The sequence below is a fragment of the Podarcis erhardii genome (genome assembly GCF_964252035.2).
Source record: "Podarcis erhardii genome assembly, chromosome: 4".
Classification (NCBI taxonomy): domain Eukaryota; kingdom Metazoa; phylum Chordata; class Lepidosauria; order Squamata; family Lacertidae; genus Podarcis; species Podarcis erhardii.
Window position 1 is genome coordinate 11,095,453 of NC_138508.1, and position 20,563 is coordinate 11,116,015.

Genomic DNA, 20,563 nt, shown 5'->3' on the forward strand with positions numbered 1-20,563 from the left:
TCTAGACCAACCCCGCGCAATGCAGGGATCACAGCTGAATTCATGGAGGTTAGATGCGGCTCTGCTAGCCATGTTTAGCGGCAGTATACCCCTGAGTGCTTGAGGCTGGGTGGCAAATAACAGAAGAGGGCAGTTGCCCTGTTGCCCCCACTTTGTGGTCTTTCCGGAGGGGTCCGGCAGGGAAAGTGACCATCGATCTTTGGGTTAATGCAGCTGCGCTCTTTCTGTGTTGTCTCCTAGCTGCTTAAGATGCACTCTGCACATGCTCAGTGCTGCTCTGCAATGCAGGAACTTCATCTCTTTCAAGGCCGAGATGTGGTTTTGGGAACCGATTTTGGAGCACCAGTTCTTGATTTTTTGTTCCGGTCACTTGTCCTTTCCCCTGGGGCTGCCGCCCTCTTGTGAACCAAGTAACCGTGTGGTCAGGTTTGGGCGAGACAGGTGAGTCCGCGAAGGGAATAGCAAGTGTGGAAAGATGGAGGATTGTTCCTGCAGCAGAACAAACCCTTGGCAAAAGCAAAAAAGTTGTCAGGCTTCTTGACATGATGCAAGAAGAAGTCCCGGGGGAACGCCGGTGGTGAGGCTGCCTCGTTGCTAACTCAGACTGAAATTTATGCTCTCTTCATTCTGTCACCGCCACGTACTTCTGTAATAAGAACTGCTGCAGAATTAGAGCCATCAGAGAAGTGCAGTTGTGGTGCAGTAAATAGATGCAATTATTTATTACATTCTGCCATTTCTTTAAGGAGCGCACAGTATTGTGAAAGGTTCTTTAGTAGTGGTTAGTGTGTCAGACTAGGACGTGGGAGACGGGTTCAAATCCCCATGCAGCCTTGAAGCTCACTGGGATTCCAGTCTCTGTCTAACCTACCTGGCAAGGTTGTTGTGAATTGGGAAGTGCGTGTCGCCTTGAGCAAATTGAAGGACAGTCAGGATGTCAATGCAATAAGAAATAGATGTGCACTTGTACGTTTTATCCTTGCAATAATCTCTTGGGTTGGTCGGGCAGAGAGAGTGATTGGCGCGAGGTCCCCCAGTGAGCTATGTGACGAGTGGGGATTTGAACCCGGAGCTCTCTGGGATACTAACCACTGTACAAACACCAGCTCTAAGTCAAGTCTCCTGTGAGGGTGCTGGATTAGATGGCCACTGGTCTGATCAAGCAGTGGCATGGTTTAGGGGAGCGGGGAGGTCCTGGGGGCCATGCCCCTGGGTTCAAAATTCTGAGGGGGTGCAACCAGGTGCCCCCGTGCAGGCGCTAGCTTTTGGGGGATCCTCGCTCTACCCCGGCAAAGGCAGCAGAGCAGCCCAAGCCAACAGTGGGCAACCCCAGCGCAGCCCGGCCCAGCACTCTTCTTCGTGGGTGTCAGGATGAGTCTCCCACCAAGGCCTGCATGGGCTGGCCAGGCTCCTCCCTGTACTGGTGGGTGGGTTGTGTGACATGGCCCCGCTTGGCTTAGAGTGGGGGGTATCTTCTGGTGCCATCGGTGTCTTGCTTGCCCCGGGCACCAGCAACCCACGCTATGCCACTGTTCTTAAGTTCACTGGCCGTCCTCCAGCTTGGAGCTGCAGTCCCAAACATCTGGAGAGCACCAGGTTGGGGAAGATGAGTGTAGGCCAACGAAAAGAAGCCACCACACTTTGAACTTATTGACTGTCTTGGCATAGGTGTTATGGCTGTTATTAAGATGACTTGGGTGCTTTCATGAAGGCTAGGTCTGCCATTGACTATATTAACTAAAATTGTGTTTCTGTAAATAGGGGCATCGGTATACCTGTCATTACTGGGCACCAGCAGGGTAAGAGAGAGAGAGACTGAGACTGGCCATTTTCATTATACCTGACTTGTAGGCTTCTCTGAGTCATTTGACTGCACACTGCCGGAGACATAAATCTGGGAGTGGTAGGACTTTGACCCGATTCAGCATGACGGTTATGGTATTTCTGAGATCTGGTACTCAGCTTTATACTGAACAAAATACTCGCCCTCTTTTTTTATGATACACACTTTCTCTTCGCCAGAAGTGTCATATAATTATGGTATAAAATCCTTTCATTTCAAGTTGTGCAAGTGTTCCATATTCACTCCTTCTCATTTGTTGTGTTTGTGGAATCCGCAGAGATTTCTTGCAGGTCTGTTTGATGAAAGAAAATGATGGCTTTGTGAGGCAAAGCAAATTGATTATTCAGAAATGGTAGCAATAAAAACTTGTGATCATATGCAGACTTGCTTGGGAGGGAAAAGCCCACCACTGTGGGACTTAACTACTTCATCATCATCATCATCATCATCATCATCATCTTTTTCTTCTTGTATTTGTACCCTGTCCATCTGACTGGGTTGCCCCAGCCACTCTGGGCAGCTCCCAACAAAATATTTAAAACACAATAAAACATCAAACATTAAAAACTTCCCTAAACAGGGCTGCCTTCAGATGTCTTCTAAAAGTCAGACAGTTGTTTATTTCCTTGACATCTGATGGGAGGGCGTTCCACAGGGCAGGCGCCAGCACCGAGAAGGCCCTCTGCCTTGTTCCCTGTAACCTCAATTTTTGCAGTGAGGGAACTGCCAGAAGGCCCTCAGAGCTGGACCTCAGTGTCCGGGCTGAACGATGGGGGCGGAGACGCTCCTTCAGGTCTACTGGGCCAATGCCATTAATCAGAAAATGTGAACAGGATTGTTGATCTTCAGTTTTTGATTCAAATTCTAACCTTCCTTCTAGGCACTGGTGGAGAAAGAGGGGTGTGGGGGGAGCGCAGTAACCCCGGCAGTGCGATCCCGGTGGGGTGCTATCGTGGCTCCGCCCCCCTGCACTGGGCACCCCACTCCACAGGCACGTGTCACGCCCCCAGGATGCATGCCACGCCCCCAGGAAATGCACCAGCCCCCCCTGCCCCCCCCTCCGGTGCTGGAGCATGAAGGTCCGCCACTGCTTCTAGGATGCAAAGGAGGGAATGGATCTAGGGTGCTTTCTTTGTCTCAGAGTTATGATATGAAATCGCTTTTATTTTTAATTTATTGTTCGTATATTACAATTATATCCTGCCCTTTCTCCCAAAGGAAGTGGGTGTCATTTTTCAGGAACGCCTTGTCTCTGCCTTTGCTTATTATGAAAGAGTCTGCCTTTTGCAAAACTTTATTTTGTGAAGACTGCTAATTTAAAAAAAATTAAAATCCTTAATACAAGTTGGCAGTAGTCAAGGAATGTAATGGGAACGAAATCGTACAGAATGTGAAGTAAAATATCCTGAAAGCATGGGACGATCTGTCTTGAGTTAAGCATTCTTTCAGTCCAGTCCTATGCGTGTTTCCGAGCACAATTCAAAGTGTTGGTGTTGACCTTTAAAGACCTAAATGGGCTTGGCTCAGTATACCTGAAGGAGCATCTCCATCCCCATCCTTCTGCCCGGACGCTGAGGTCCAGCTCTGAAGGCCTTCTGGCGGTTCCCTCACTGCAAGAAGCCAAGTTACAGGGAACCAGGCAGAGGGCCTTCTCGGTAGTGGCACCCGCCCTGTGGAACGCCACTCTGAATTTGTGCAGCAGTTGCTCCTGAGCCTTTTAGTCTCCCAGAGATATCCCACAAGGCAGTGGAGGTTTAGGGCCAGAGTTTTCCTTCTTCTAGATGGGCTCCCTTCCCAGGCTGACAAGCCCTTCACTTCTCTCTACAGCACAGGCAGAAATTGCTTTCTTGATCGTTGGACCCAACCACTATTGGTCTTCCCTCCTCAATCCTCTGGAGCTTGTCTTTGCTTGCAAGGGAAACCCCTAACTCATGGGTAGGCAAACAAAGGCCCGGGGTCCTGATCCGGCCCAATCACCTTCTAAATCCGGCCTGCGGACGGTCCGGGAATCGGCGTGTTTTTACATGAGTAGAATGTGTCCTTTTACAGCGGTACCTCGGGTTAAGAACTTAATTCGTTCTGGAGGTCTGTTCTTAACCTGAAACTATTCTTATCCTGAGGTACCACTTTAGCTAATGGGTCCTCCGTGCAATTTCTGTTCTCATCCTGAAGCAAAGTTCTTAACCCGAGGTACTATTTCTGGGTTAGCGGAGTCTGTAACCTGAAGCATCTGTAACCCGAGGTACCACTGTATTTAAAATGCATCTCTGGGTTATTTGTGGGGCCTGCCTGGTGTTTTTACATGAGTAGAATGTGTGCTTTTATTTACAATTCATCTCTGGGTTATTTGTGGGGCATAGGGATTCGTTCATTTTTTCTTTCAAAATATAGTCTGGCCCCTCACAAGGTCTGAGGAACAGTGGACTGGCCCCCTGCTGAAAACGTTTGCTGACCCCTGCCCTAACTCAATGAGGGTTTGAGACCTGGTTTAGCTGGCCAGTCGAAGCCATTCCAGAGTGCGGCTGCTGTCACATACTGACAGCTTTTAGGAGCCACAGGTGAGAGCTATGTTCAGGATGAGGACCAAAGGTGGACAAACTACCCAGAAGGAGCAAAATGTACCCCCCACCAGAGGTACTACCCCTCCGCAAACAACCCATACACTCTACTAGGGTATTAAGAGAGAGGAAATTAATAAAGGTTTTTCTTTTCTTGGCAAGGATAGGTAATGAAGGGAAAGCTTTGTGCATCATTTTGCAGTTAGTGGCACAGGATAAGGCCTAGGGGAAATGGTGATGCCACAGTCCTGATCATAAATTTTGGATGCAACCTTCTTTCAAAGCTTCACATTTGAAAAGCACAGACTACTGTAGATGTTTCCTCTTTTGGAGTGCAAATGTATGGCCACTCTGGGATGTGCTGTTTGTTGGTTTAAATTGTTTGTTGGTTAAAGGGGGGAATGCTAGGTATAATAATAAAAAATAGAATTTCCTGGATGCCGAGATACGAGTTCGGGGCAAGTACTCTTTGATGAGAGAACCCCAGCAGAGAATCAAAATCACAAAACATGCAGCAAAGTAAAGCGTGGAAATATAGCCTGTTGAAACCTTTAAAATATTCCCTTCTTCCAAAGTCCCCCACTTCGCTTAGCATAGGAAGAGACCACACTTTCGACAAGTTGAAAAATGGTATACTTACAAACTCTTCAAAGGTCAGATTCATGTGCTTTTCCATACAGCAGCAAGAAAAGACCGGCAGTAAAATAGTAAATGCTTCTAAATGATTTGTATAGAAAAACAAAGATGGCTTGCTTAAGCCATGCAATCTAAGCTTGGCACATCTTGGTTAGACCCCCTTACTGATAGGGTTCACATGGTGGAAGAGAGGGAACAAAGAGATTGGTAGGAGGAGTGACCTAGCTAAGCCTGGTAGGACAGCTTACTCTATGGTCTTAACCCCTTCATGCATTAACTAGAGTTAAGCATCTTGATTATATGAGACTGATTGATCCCACACTGGTTTCCAAGGTTTAGTGGCCAGACCATGCCACTTGAGAGGGCACTAAAAACCCCACAGATTTGCAACCATTGTTGACCAGGCAAAAAGGACAACATGTCTGCATAGCTGCACCTTCAACTTGCAAGGTCAGGGGTGGGGAAACTCTGGACCTCACCATCTGTCCCTGAGGGCTCATCCTCTGGAGCCACCAGTCCTGCTTTCGACCTTCCATAAGGGGTTTTGCCCAACTGGAATGTCCCCTTGAACTCTGAGGATGCTTCTTGGTTGTCTGAATGTGTATAGAAGTGTGTTTGACAATCCCCCATTCCTTTCCCCCACCTTGTGCTTTTGACTCCCATATCTCATTTTGTGTAGAAGCGAGCCTACTGAACGGTGTCAGAATTCGCATTCGTAGCCCTGCCCACTTTCTCCTTTGGCCCCACCCAGCAGTGACATGCGGCCCCCGAAACGCTGCCCAAAAGGGAATGTGGCCCTTGAGATGAACACTGTTTCTCACTTCCTCCTTTGCAGCACCCCAAAGTTCCCAAGGGTTTAAGCCAGCAGCGCTGCCCATAATTCCCTTGGGAGTCCAGTTCTCTCAGTGAGTCCAGATTGCCCAGCAATCTCGACGATGCAGAAAGTCAGTGATGTAATAGCTTGGCTGGCAGAGCAGGAGGTGGCTTTGGAAAAGGATTGAAGGACAGGGAGGGTCACGTTGAAATTTCCTCTTGGCTCTTTTCTTTGCTGCTGCAGAATGGAAGGGGGTGGAAAAAGCTAGCAAAAGACTCTCTTCTCCCCGCACACCCCCTCAACCTCAACCCCATGCAGAAAATTGACTATGTAAGCAAGGAAGCAAGCAAACACTTCTGTCTTCAGGATATGTTTTGATTTTACTGTATTTGGTTTTTCTTCTTAAAGGAACAGCATACTTGGGCTGAGATAATGGCAGGCCATAAAGATGAGCAAAGTTGAAACAGAGAAGTATTTTATTCCAAGGCTGCTGGGTCATTGTGCATGTGTTCATTTTATGGGCACCCCCCCCCATAAACCCAGGCTGTCTGAGATCCTAATCCCCAACTTTGTACCCTCCATCTGTTTCAAACCACAACTCTGATCAGCCCAGCAATGAAAGGGGAACCCAACTAAGTTTAACCCACTGAAATTTCAGTGTGGCCTACTCTTGAGTAGGAAGCCACCCATAGTCCAAAACATCTGCCAGACTACTGTAGATCCAATTGTATACAGTGATTCCTCAGGTTACAGACACTTCGGGTTACATACGCTTCAGGTTACAGACTCCGCTAACCCAGAAATATTACCTCGGGTTAAGAACTTTGCTTCAGGATGAGAACAGAAATCGTGCAGCAGTGGCGCAGCGGCAGTGGGAGGCCCCATTAGCTAAAGTGGTGCTTCAGGTTAAGAACAGTTTCAGGTTAAGAACGGACCTCCAGAATGAATTAAGTTCTTAACCCAAGGTACCACTGTAATAATAATAATAATAATAATAATAATAATAATAATAATAATAATATATTTATACCCCATCCATCTGGCTGGGCTTCCCCAACCACTCTGGGCGGCTTCCAACCAAATATTAAAATACAGAAATACATCAAACATTAAAAGCTTCCCTGAACAGGGCTGCCTTCGGATGTCTTCTAAAAGTCTGGTAGTTGTTTCTCTCTTTGACATCTGGTGGGAGGGCGTTCCACAGGGCGGGCGCCACCACCGAGAAGGCCTTCTGTATAGCTGTGTGTGTGTTTTAAAGAAATGTCACTAAGCCAGCTTGAATGCCATTTGGCATGAAGGTGTCCTACGAACCTTTCAAATGAGTAAAATTTTTTTGGGGGGAGGGATAAACATGGCTGAATGTGTCTGAATAGCTTTGCAGTAATAAGAGGATAATTGTACATCAACAAGAGAAAGACCGTAAGGTCGAAGTGTTGGTGCTGACCTTTAAAGCCCTAAACGGCCTCGGCCCTGTAGACCTGAAGGAGCGTCTCCACCCCCATCGTTCAGCCCAGACACTGAGGTCCAGCTCCGAGGGCCTTCTGGCGGTTCCCTCACTGTGAGAAGTGAGGTTACATGGAACCAGGCACAGGGTCTTCTCAGTGGTGGCGCCTGCACTCCTCTTCCTCCGCCAGTGCCTAGAAGGAAGGTTATAATTTGAATCAAAAACTGAAGATCAACAATCCTATGCACATTTTCTGATTAATGGCCTCGGCCCAGTAGACCTGAAGGAGCGTCTCCACCCCCATCGTTCAGCCCGGACACTGAGGTCCAGCTCTGAGGGCCTTCTGGTGGTTCCCTCACTGCGAGAAGTGAGGTTACAGGGAACCAGGCAGAGGGTCTTCTCGGTAGTGGTGCCCGCCTGTGGAACGCCCTCCCATCAGATGTCAGGGAAATAAACAACTCTCTGACTTTTAGAAGACATCTGAAGGCAGCCCTGTTTAGGGAAGTTTTTAATGTTTGATGTTTTTTCGTGTTTTTAATATTCTGTCGGAAGCCACCCAAGAGTTGCTGCGGCAACCCAGTCAGTTGGACGGGGTATAAATAATAAATTATTAGTATTAGTATTCAGAAGCACTTCGCCTCTGAACCTGGAGGAGGCAGTACGTAGGTACCATGACCCGTAGCCATTGATAGCTTTATCATCCGTGATGCTCAAAACCTGGCTTGCAGGTGGAGCGACACAGGTGTGACATAGCAACAGACGTCATTGGCCAAGGTCACTAATCCCCAATCCTTTCTGCAAGTATGTGTCTCCCTTCCCTCAGTGACCCCCCCCCCCATGAAAACAGCAAGAATGGACTCAAAAGCTGACTGAATATGTGGAAGTAGATGGTCTAGCAGAAAAAATAAAAAGTAAACCAAAACATGAATTTGTTTCGAAATGGGAGGTCTTTAAAGTATATTTGCAATATAATTATAGTCGTTTAAAGTCTGTTGCAGCATTCGAAGAATTTCAGTAATAGTTTCAAGTTAGATATGAGACCTAAGACATATCTAGAATTAGTTCAATCATGATAAAAGTGTGTATGGGCAACAAGTACTGTAATACATAAATGAAATAAGGAATGGACGGGAGGTTGGGTCTATAGTTCTAAGACCAATTTTTGTTTTATTATTTTGTCAAGAAGATTTTGTGTTTATTGTTATTTTTGCTTGTATTTTTTTTTGCTTTCTTTCCTTTTTGCAGTTGTATCGATAAAATTTTGTGTTCTAGAATGAAAAAAGAAAAAAAGAAAATAGCAGGAAAGGACTGCATGCTGATATACTGCCTCATGTTTTCTCACATTTCTCCCGCAATTTTCTGGGTTAAGGAGGCTGCAAATGAGGATTATCTCCCCTGTAAAACACGACAGCAATAATTTTATTATTTATACCCCGCCCATCTGGCTGCGTTGCCCCAGCCACTCTGGGTGGCTTCCAACACGTATAAAAACGTAATAAAACGTCAAACATTAAAAACTTCCTGATCAAATACAGGCAACTCCCTGCTTGTGTGGGGATCTTGTTCTGGGTCATCGTGCATATCGACAGAGCATGCGTAAGGCAGTCCTGCCCCATTCCCGCCCACATCCGGGGCAAAAAGCGGCGTGCATGTTAGCGGTTGCGCATGCATTGGATGTGTACAAAATGGTTGTTCCTTCTATTATGGAAATGAGCGCTAAGCATTCTCTGTATTCCGTCTGTTTTCCAAAAAGCGGTTTTTACATCCTATTAAAGCTCCGGTGGCGCAGGTGGCGCTGTGGGTTAAACCACAGAGCCTAGGACTTGCCGATCAGAAGGTCGGTGGTTCGAATCACCACAACGGGGTGAGCTCCCGTTGCTCGGTCCCTGCTCCTGCCAACCTAGCAGTTCAAAAGCACATCAAAGTGCAAGTAGATAAATAGGGACCGCTCCAGCGGGAAGGTAAACGGCGTTCCCATGCGCTGCTCTGGTTCGCCAGAAGCGGCTTAGTCATGCTGGCCACATGACCTGGAAGCTGTATGCCGGCTGCCTTGGCCAATAAAGCGAGATGAGCGCCTCAACCCTAGAGTCGGTCACGACTGGACCTAATGGTCAGGGGTCCCTTTACCTTTACCTAAAGCTCCAGTAGAATGTGGAGATCAACAACTAGGGAAGCGTTAGGAAAAGGGGATAAACTGCCGTGTGAATGGAACTTGACTGAAAGTGGCTTTCCGGGGTTTCCGATGGGAGCTGGGAATCGAACCTGGAACCTCTGACATACAAAGCAGATGTTCTGCTGCTGCTGCCGCCCCGCATCCCTTCCCCTAAAAAGCTTGCTCACATTTACCGGCTTCCTGAAAGGAAAGTTCACAGTGGCAAAAATAATATTTTGGCCTTTTGTACGCAGTTCAAACTCCCCGTCAAGCGAGGGCTTCGTTCTGACTAGTAGTTCTAGTGAAATCCCAGCGTTTTCAGCAGATTTATTACCTCCCCCCTCTTCTGCTTTCGTTGCTAATTAATGAAAGCGTTTCCCCATTTTCACTTCCCTCCCCCGCCGCCACTTCATACTTTAATTGGAAAGAAACACAATGGTTTCATTCCTAGCCCTGGAGCACCGATGAATTTTGGCAAGGACAGGCGGCTCATGCTGCATGATGCAGCAGAATTATCCTCTCATCTGAGTGACGGTGCGCGATCAGCAGAAAGCCCAGACTTTCCTAACGAGGAGCCAGTAATTGCCTTTGAAACATGAGCGCCCATCTGGGGATTCATGGTCTTGATGTGGGTGGGGAGGGAGCTGTGCAGCTGGCATTTTGGCAGGCCAAATGGGAGCAGGTCCGCGGTGCTCTGGGCCGGCCCTGCCGTTAGACAGAGTGAGGCAGCTGCCTCAGGTGGCACGTGCCAAGGGACAGGCAGTGACGCAGAGAGGGTTTGAAGGACAGAACTGTGTTGTGCTACATGGCCGGCTGGCCTCCAAAAGAGGGTGCTGTCCCCTCAACTTTTAAGTAAGGTTTGACTGTCTGGTTAGCTTCTGTTATGTGCCATCTTGTTTTTGCCTCAGGCAGCAAAGTGTCTTGGCCCGGCCTTGGTGCCAGTGCCCAGCGGGATCTACTGTTTTCCCTAGTTCTCTCATCAGCACTGTGGGGATCGATATGGGAGCCGCCATTTACTTTCCCCACAAATGCCAATGATAGAGAATTGGCCAAGGGCATTATGGGAAATGCAGATAACTTCTCTCGGCTCCCCAGAGTCAACTGGAACACTGTGTTATCACTACCAGGTGAACCCATCCGGGCTCACCCACACAGGAGACGGTAATGAAGGGTATGTTTAGCCTGGAAAAGAGGAGGGTGAGAAGAGAGAGAGAGATGATAGCCATCATCATCATCATCATCATCATCATCAACAACAACAACAACAATAATAATAATTTATTATTTATACCCTGCCCATCTGGCTGGGTTTCCCCAGCCACTCTGGGTGGCTTCCAACAAAGTATTAAAATACAGTAGTCTGTTAAACATTAAAAGCTTCCCTAAAGAGGGCTGCCTTCAGATGTCTTCTAAAAGTCTGGTAGTTGTTCATCTCTTTGACATCTGGTGGGAGGGCGTTCCACAGGGCGGGTGCCACTACCAAGAAGGCCCTCTGCCTGGTTCCCTGTAACTTGGCTTCTCGCAATGAGGGAACGGCCAGAAGGCCCTCGGTGCTGGACCTCAGTGTCCAGGCAGAACGATGGAGGTGGAAACGCTGCTTCAGGTATACTGGGCTGAGGCCATTTAGGGTTTTAAAGGTCAGCACCAACACTCTGAATTGTGCTCGGAAGCGTACTAAAGCAGGCTTCCTCAACCTCGGCCCTCCAGATATTTTGAGACTACAATTCCCACCATCCCTGACCACTGGTCCTGCTAGCTAGGGATCATGGGAGTTTTAGGCCAAAAACATCTGGAGGGCCGAGGTTGAGGAAGCCTGATCTAAAGGGTCACATTGAGATGGAGCAAGCTTGTTTTCTCTTGCTGTGAATGGCAGGACTCGAATCAATGGCTTCAAGTTGCAACAAATGAGATTCTGACTAAACATCAGGAAGAACCTTCAGACTGTAAGAGCTGTTCAGCAGTGGTCTCCCTCAGGAGGTTGTGGACTTTCCTCTTTGGAGGTTGGATGGCCATCTCTCATGGATGCTTGAGCTGAGATTCCTGCATTGCAGGGGGTTGGACTAGATGACCCTCGGGGTCCCTTCCAACCCTACAATTCTATGATTCTAATTCCCAAATGCATCTCTCTCAGTCACACACACAGAGCACACTTGTGCACCCCATTCAGAAAATCTCTACCAGTGAAGGAAGTACTTGCCGTTTCAACCCTCTTATTAAAATAAATAAATCCTGACTCCCCTACAACAGCAAATACACGAGGGCCACCCATCTGGTGCCTACACCCATCAGCCTGCACTTGATTAGGACCCTGGCAGAGACACATGTTCCCTCCCTCCTGGTCGATCGTTCGGGAGCTTCAAAAGCTTTCTTCAGCCCAAACATCACAGCGACCGATGCCAACCGACATTGGCACACTTAGGGATCCGCACAGTTTGCGCATCCCGCGTTACAGACCTCAGGAACTCAGCATTTTGGCTAATCTACTTTATTTACTTATAAACACACACAGAACACTGCAACATGGCTCCCTCTCTCTCTAGCATCAGACAGCAAAGAGGAAAAAAAACTAAGGACAATAGTCCCACTTCATGGAACACAGCAACACAAACATCCTGTCTCCATCACTTCCCACTCGGTGGAGTCAAAACGTATACCGTCATGTGATAGACAACAATCCCATGACTGCAATCATGGAGCAGGAATTCTAACAGTGCCCACGGGTGCTGTGTTGGCAATCCCTGGCCTACGGCATTCTGATTTTATTTCTGCCCTAGGGAGAAACAAACTCGTAAACTAAACTTGTCGTTATTTGATTCTCTTTCAGCACACGAGGTGCGCCAGCATGGACAAGATTCTTGAAGCCATTCTGATGTCCTCCTACCCCGACCACATGAAACAAGGGCTGGTGCGGCGAGTCATCGAGGCTTCGAAGCAGTCGATGGACAGCGAGCAGTGCTGGCTGATGCTGGAGCTCTCGACGAAGCTGTTCCTGGTGGGCGACACAAAGTTCAAGAGGTCCGTCGGCAAAGAGGTCCTGGAAGCCTACGGCCATTACCACCGGGAAGCCTTCGAAGAGTTCTTCAACGCCCGTTTCCTTCTGAGCCTCTTGCAAGAGGGTTATGGGCCTCTTGGGAAGAGGAGCATTTACGTGCTAGATTATATCCACCTGGGGCTGCCCTTTGTCTCGGACGGCCCCTCGGCCAACGACATCTTCAGCCTGCTCAGGACGGAGGTTCTCCGGAAGGTCTGCGAGAGGCCGGGTTTGAAGCAGTGTGTCCGAATCAGCAAGCTCTTAACCCAGTACCCGCAATGTATCCCCATGGGCAAGCGCCAGGCCCTCTTTTGCCAGCAGCTTGTAAGGTGCATCGGGCAGTTCCGCCCTGCCTCCGGAAGGGAAGAGGCCATTGTCGACTTCCTGGACCAGGTGATCAAAGTCAGCACCTTGCTGCAGAAGATCTGGAAGACTCAGGTGTCTTCCATTCTCCCATCCCTGAAAGAGCTCTTCACTATCATCTCGTCGACAGGTGAGGGGGCTGCACCGGCGGAACATGTTTCGTAGCATCAGTGCTAGTGACAATCATGGTTTGTGGTGATGTGTGTGTTCATTATTTCGGAGAGTTTTGATTTTATTATTATTAGATTACACTGGGCAAAATTTTTTTTACTTTTTGAATGTTGTCTAGATTTCTACAACTGATTTAGGGTATTTTTGCACTGCTGAATCAGGAAATGACATCCGTTTCTCTCCATCAGGTCAGGTTTTTGTGCTATGTTGATTTGAAAAAAATCAGATCTTGTGACAAAATCTGTTACATTTCTGTGGCATTCTCAGCTGATTTTTGTCAACACATATCATCCTAAATATGTTTTTAAGAGAAAAAAATGTTTTTCCAACAACATATATTGATTATCTGATAGAAACATCGATTACTGTAAACTGAATGGTAAGTACACGTAAATTGCATGTTGCTTCACCATTTTTCAAACTTCAGGACTTGAACTTCCGTTTCTTGGAACTCCTGGAATGCTCAGCGGCAGGGAGCTCTCTCTTCAGAGTCCAACAGTAGTCAGTCATCATGACTGCATCCCAGCGACCCTGATATCTGGTCTCCATCTCTTTCATGTCCTGATGGAATCTCTCCCCCTGCTCATCACTCATTGAACCCAGGTTCTCAGGAAACCGGTCCATATGTGAAAATAGGTAGTGCATGTTGACGCTCATGTTGCAGCCCAGGTTTCTGAAAGCAGTCAGCATGTTGTTGACAAGTTCTGCGTAGTTTCTGGCCTTATTGTTGCCAAGAAAGTTCTTCACTACCAGAACAAATGCCTTCCACTCTTCCAGTTCCATTTCGTTCATTGACTTTCCAAACTCTGGATCTCTGATGAGCTGACGGATCTGAGGACCGTCAAAGATGCCAGCTTTCAACTTCTCCATGGTCAATCCTGGAAAAGCCTGGCACAAGTAAGTGAAGCAGTCACCATCCTTGTCCAGAGCCTTGGTGAACTGCTTGATTAAGCCGAGCTTGATGTGTCGCGGTGGGAAGAATATTCTGTCTCTGTCCACCAGAGGGTCGTTGATGACGTTCCTTTCTTTGCAAGGCACCAATTCCTTCTGCACAGGCCAGTCCTTCTTCGTGTAATGCTGAGCACCAATTTATGGAAGATTTCGAGGTTTTATGACTTCAAACTGATCCCTTTTCGACATAATCACCCAGAACTATCGGACCTGAATACTGCTTGTCATTAAAATAATCATTTCCAATCAAAACAATTATTCGACATGGCATTTTACCCCCACCAACTTCTTCTAAAATGCTCCACACAAGCGGACATGTGAACAAAAATGTAAAAAAAAGACATGTGGCCATAGCTCAAAAACTTGACCTGACTGAGCAAAACCAATGTGATTTTTTAGTTCAGCGCATCAGATTCGTCCTAAATCAGCTGAAAAAATGCAGACAACAAATTTGTTGTTGACCAGTGTTATAGATTATGATGGGGGTGTTTGGGGAGGGATAGTACCTCTGTTGCAGGGACGCGGGTGGTGCTGTGGTCTAAACCACAGAGCCTAGGGCTTGCCTATCGGAAGGTCGGCGGTTCGAATCCCCGCGATGGGGTGAGCTCCCATTTCTCTGTCCCAGCTACTGCCAACCTAGCAGTTCGAAAGCACGTCAAAGTGCAAGTAGATAAATAGGTACCCTTCCGGCAGGAAGGTTTGCATGGCGAGTTCCTGCCCCCCCCCAGTGGAAATAAAGACACATGACACAATTATTAAGGTTAATGGGCTAAATAAGGCTACAACTTTATTGGTGACTGATGATGAGCGATATTGGCTTAGGCATTGGTCCTAACCGACTATATCCGGCCTCAGCTCATCCGCTTGAAGTCCGGGAAGAGTTAACCACCCGTAGGGGGAATCCTGCTGATGCACATCATCTAGGAACTCCCCTGGGGTCACCACTTGGGGGTGTGCCTTAGGCCCTCACCTCCTTAGGCTTCGGACAGGGCCACCCCCCCCAATCCTTTATCGGACTACCCTTCAAGAACAGCTTGTAGGCGGCCAAAGAGGGAGATCCCGGGGCCGCGCCTGCCTTATATAGGGCAGGCCATGCCCCCAGAGCCAGCCGATTGGCTGGCCAGGGGGTGACACGGCCAGGGATTCCCCCAATCGCGCGGGGGCTGAGCTGTGAAGCCCGCAACCCCACCTCCTCTGCAGGGCAGAAGTGGCTAAACAGCATTTCTGTGCGCTGCTCTGGTTTCGCCAGAAGCGGCTTAGTCATGCTGGCCACATGACTCAAAAGCTGTCTGTGGACAAACGTCAGCTCCCTTGGCCAGTAAAGCGAGATGAGCGCCGCAACCCCAGAGTCGTCTGCGACTGGACTTAACTGTCAGGGGTCCTTTACCTTTACCTTTAGTACCTCTGTTGGAGGACATGACATGCTCCTTCTCGGGTAGTTTGTCCACCTTTGGTCCCCACTCTGCACTCACCCTTCACCTGTAGCTTGTAGAAGCTGCCAGCGTGCAACAGCGGCCATATCTGGGAAACAGCTTCAGCTGGCCGGCTAAACCAGGTGAGGGTAGCTGATGGGTCTTAAACCCTCAGGGAGTTAGGGACTTCATGAGAAGACAGGGTCCCACGGATTGAGTGGACAGGACCAAGAGTGGGTGCAACGGTCAAGAAGGCGATTTCTGTAGATACTGCAGAGGGAAGTGAGGGGCAGATGGGTCTACCTGGGTAGGGAGCCCAACTAGGAGAAGGAAAACACTGATACTAAAACCTGGCTGCCTTGTGGGATATATTTGGCTAAGGAATAAACCAGGCAAGGGCAAACTCGGCCTTCCCTTTAAAAAAAATAAAAAAATATTTTTATTCAGTTTCCAGTACAAGATTTAAACATACATTTTCAGTATTATCACAGATACATAATTTTGACTTCAGCTCATCCGCGAATCTTCCGTTTTCTAATCTTCTATCTGCAATTCCAAATTTAACATTGCCTTTTGTTTTAAATAAAACCTACTCCCTTATTCCCTTTTTTGCAGAGTTTCTAATATTATTTCTTCACAAAGCTTCCTGTAAACCCACAAATGTTATTTGCGTATCACAAACGCTTTTCATATAGTCCACAAATTTACTCCAGTCCTTGGTAAACTTGTGATCTCGTCGGTTTTGGATCCTTCCTGTTAATTTATCTAATTCTGCGTAGTCCATTAATTTCATTCTCCATTCTTCTCCATTCCCATCATCCCTGACCACTGGTCCTGTTAGCTAGGGATGATGGGATTTGTAGTCCCAAAACATCTGGAGGGCTGAGTTTGCCTATGCCTGGAATAAACCCTACACAAGTGCAGTCTCTTATGATGGTTGGATGGTACCTTGTACGCCTCCTTCCAGGAATTCCTGCAGCCAAGCTCGTGCCAAGCACATTGCTCTGCTTTCCTTTAGACCCCATCAGCGAGGCTGAGAGGGGGGTCTTGTCACCTGGGCAGCCCAGGACCTCCACACACACTGCCCAGGCTTGTGTCCCAGTTTGACTTCATCCCCCGGAGGCACACTCCATTGTCTCTCAGTATAACTGGCGGAGCCATACACATTTCAGATATAATAATAAAAAATAAGAATAAATTTTATTTATACCCCGCCCTCCCCAGCCAAGACTGGGCTCAGGGCGGCTAACACCAGGTATAAAAACAATTGGTTAAAATACAACTTAAAAACAAGATTAAAACACAACATTAAAATGTGGCCTCATTTCAGTAGAAACTCAAATCAAAAACGTTTTGGGGTTGAAAACGTCTAATCTTCACCAAGGCCAGCTATCCAGACTGGTATGCTCATTTAGGTTTGCCCTGGCCTCTGTTTCCCTTTTCTGGTGTGTGTGTGTGTGTGTGTATGTGTTTGTTTGTTTGTTTGATTTGTGAGTTGCCTGGAAGTCCCTGCATAGGTAGAAACACACGGCACCGCAACCCTAGAGTTGTACGCGACTGGACCTAATTTTCAGGGGTCCCTTTACCTTTACCTGCGAAGTACACTGTCTTAATTCTTGATGCCACTTGTTTTTTGGACTGCCTCTCCCTTGGACGGTCTTGTAGATGAGCAGGACCCACCATCGATTGCCTTAGCCAGCGTGGTCCAGTACGTTCCCCTAGAACTCATGGATGGCATCCTTAGAAACCTCACCAACGACGACAGCATAACGGATGTACAGATGATGATGGCAATTGGCAGGTAAGGAATGCCGAGGGAGAGAAGTGTTCCCCAGAGAGTATTTGCAGGGTGGGTTGCTTTCACAAATGGTACTAATAATACTTTTTTTGTGGTGCGTGCAAAGGAACAGAAGAGGGTCCTGCAAGGATAAGGCCAGTGGTTACCCCTTGTAGAATTCTCTGTGTGTTTTTGTGCTTAGGCCAGCCTGCCTTCCACCCCACCAGTCCCAACAGACAGAAGTCACTAAAGCGTTTATAAATATGTATTTATAAAGCGTTTATAAATATATAAATATATTTATAAATATATAAATATGTATTTATAAAGCGTTTATAAATATGATGCATATTCCCCTGCAGATTTCTTTTAAAAACAATAGATTGTGAGAACCGAGTGGGATGGGTTTGTGGCTGAACACATGCAAAAACGGCACGGATTTGGGAAATACCGCATTTTTCGCTCTATAAGACACACTTTTTCCCTCCTAAAAAGTAAGGGGAAATGTGTGTTCATCTTACGGAGTGAATGCAGGCTGCGCAGCTATCCCAGAAGCCAGAACAGCAAGAGGGATCGTTGCTTTCGCTGCGCAGCTATCCCTCTTGCTGTTCTGGCTTCTGGGATTCAGAATATTTTTTTTCTTGTTTTCCTCCTCTAAAAACCTGGTGCGTCTTATGGTCTGGTGCGTCTTATATGGTAGATGCACCCATCTCTACTCATAATGCTCTTGGTTTTCTCAGGACAGGAGTCCTCCTCTTCCTCCCGGTTCTTTTCTGGGAACACTCAATTCTTTGTTTTGCTGTGTCCAGCAAAGCTAAAAGTGCTGCAGAGAACATGCACACCTCTCAACTTGGTTCAATTATTGTTCTTTCTCCTTCTTCTTTCCCTGGGCAGCTAATGGCAGATGCTTGCTAGTGATGTTGCTACTTAAAGGCATCTGGATTCTATAATTAGCCCTCGGAAGATCGATGGCCTCCCTTTCCCTTTTTAAAACAGCCCCCGCTCTGGGGCAGAATTGGGAGAGACATGAAGCAGAGCCCACGAAATGCAATTAGGCTCACGCGAGGGCTGGGCGGGTGGTTTGGAGGAGGCTTTGAGAGCCAGCCGGCAGGCCAGATAGCGCCTGCCAGATCGTCCTTGCGTCTGGGGCTCCTTTCCAGGCACTCGCCTCCTCCTGCGTAGACTGCGCAGACTCTGGGCAGTCGTCCAAATGACGTCAACGCAGCAAGCGACCCGTTCCTGGCAAATGGTTGTTTCCTAGCAGCCGGACAGATACGGGAGGCAGTAGCCGGCAGGCACAGAGGGAGAGCCCCCCAACCCTTTTGACCTGTAGTAAGAGATGTTGGGAGTTGTAGTTCAGTAAGATCCCACCAGGTTGGAGAGGGCTGTTCTTCTTCTAGGGCAGGAGTAGCCGGTATGTGGTGTTGTATGTGTGTCTTGAACTATAGCTCTTATCAGCCCCAGCCAGAACTATAAAATGGTGGTTTTCTTGAGTCAAAATGAGAGTACCCCTAAACACTTTTTTTTTTTAAAAAAAGCACTGATTTCGCCTAACGTGGGACTCGAACCCACAACCCTGATGAAATATACTTGTAGTCGAGAGTGGATTTCATGCTCTTTATTCAACTCATAGTGGTGAGGAGGAATGGAAGTTCCCCCAGAATGTCTGCTTTATATACATTATTTACACAATGGGCCCCACGTGATTGGCTAATTCCGGGATTCTCCTGTAGGCCAATCAGGTTGCGGATTCACTTCCACCTGGAGCTGGATTGGGTGGCTCCTGTAGACCAATCAGACTGCTGCATTTTGAATCCGGTTGTTTTAGGGCCAATCAGACTGCTGCATTCTGAATCCTATTGTTCTAGGGCCAATCAGACTGCTGCATTTTGGATCCTATTCAACTCAGTACATAACACCTGAGATTAAGAGTCTCGTGCTCTACTGACTGAGCTACCCCGCTACCTCTCTGCTGATGCATCACAATGTTGAAATCAAAGTATCACCCAGCCCTAGCTTAAACCATCAGAGGGTGAGCTTTAGTGCTAATCCTAGTGGCAATTGGCTTAGCTATTTCCCCTGTTGGACTTCCAAGATGAGACATGAATCCCAAACTCATAAGAAACCCAAACTCACTGAAAACCCTGCCTACACGCAGCGGGAGAGTCCTCTAAACTTGTTAGTCCTTGAAAGCAGTTAGAAGTTCAGTTTAAAAGTTATTCAGTTAAAAAGTTATTATTGTGGCTTTCACTGTGCAATTAACAAGAAAAATGAGTCCCTGGTAGGGGTTGGTGCTGTGGACCCTCTGGGTGTGCTCTGCGGATCCCCAGGGGTCTCCAGTCCCCTAATTAGGAACCACTGCTTTTGGAATTACCTTAGAGCAGGGTTTGGCGATCACACAGGGCCCCCGGACATTTGACGGTCTGTTGACCCTGTGCCACCACTGCGATTGCATTTTCCGCTGCCCCCACCCCGTATCTCACTGGGACACACGGAGTCCAGTCAGTTGTTAACATTAACAAATAATCAAGTTTATTTTTAAATGCAGGAACAAGCTTATGGTTTCAGTAAATTTTTCTCTTGTCAGTTTCTTATTCTTAGTTCCTAACAACTTCAAACTGATTATTCCCAACTATCTACAGTGGTGCCTTGCAAGACGAAAATAATCCGTTCCGCGAGTCTCTTTGTCTAGCGGTTTTTTCGTCTTGCGAAGCAAGCCCATTGACGGCTTAGCGGATTAGCGCTATTAGCGGTTTAGCGGCTTTTAGCGGCTTATCGGCTTAGCGGATAAGCGGCTTAGAAAAAGGGGGGGGGGGAAACCCCGCAGGAACTCGCAAGACATTTTCTTCTTGCGAAGCAAGCCCATAGGAAATTCGTTTTGCGAAGCACCTCCAAAATGGAAAACTCTTTCGTCTAGCAAGTTTTCCGTCTTGCGAGGCATTCGTCTTGCGGGGCACCACTGTATCTGACTCCACCTAACAATTCCTCTCACTCTCTCACAATACAACTCTACCAACCCACACCTAATCCTCCCTCTTCCTTCTTCAACTCCCAAACCTCAACTGACTTTCAAAACCTCCCACTCTAACTTTTACTCCTCCCTTGCATTCCCACTGGCAAATCACATCACACACCCATTTAACCCTTTCCTTATGACCCACCTAGGAGGCAAACGCCACACAGGGTTTCCCAAACTTGGGTCTCTGGCTGTTTTTGGACTACAAATCCCATCATCCCTGACCCCTGGTCCTGCTAGCTGCAGGTGATGGGAGTTGTAGTCCAAAAACAGCCGGAGACCCAAGTTTGGGAGACTCTGCCTTAGAGGAAGCCACGTTGAGAGCAACGGGACTTAAATTCTGAGTAGGAATGAATAGGATTGCATTTCCTGAACTTGGCATTTAGAAATCATGT

General features: G+C 47.6%; 1 protein-coding gene and 1 long non-coding RNA gene across 5 annotated transcripts in view; both read left to right on the plus strand.

Annotated features, from left to right (window-relative positions):
- Positions 1-20,563, plus strand: part of LOC309341306 — an 89,133-nt gene that overhangs the window by 44,610 nt on the left and 23,960 nt on the right. The window lies entirely within an intron of this gene.
- The window catches only part of USP35 (ubiquitin specific peptidase 35), a 46,020-nt gene that overhangs the window by 9,240 nt on the left and 16,217 nt on the right, over positions 1-20,563 (plus strand). For 2 of the 4 annotated variants that reach the window (XM_081860159.1, XM_081860158.1), the window contains exons 2-3: positions 12,272-12,971; positions 17,041-17,176. In XM_081860159.1, coding sequence (XP_081716285.1) covers positions 12,290-12,971; positions 17,041-17,176 — 818 coding nt within the window. In that variant the 5' untranslated portion in view covers positions 12,272-12,289. Of the gene's footprint in view, positions 1-282; positions 442-1,761; positions 1,904-12,271; positions 12,972-17,040; positions 17,177-20,563 lie in introns of those variants that run through there. The other 2 variants (XM_081860161.1, XM_081860160.1) reach the window with 2 other exon arrangements.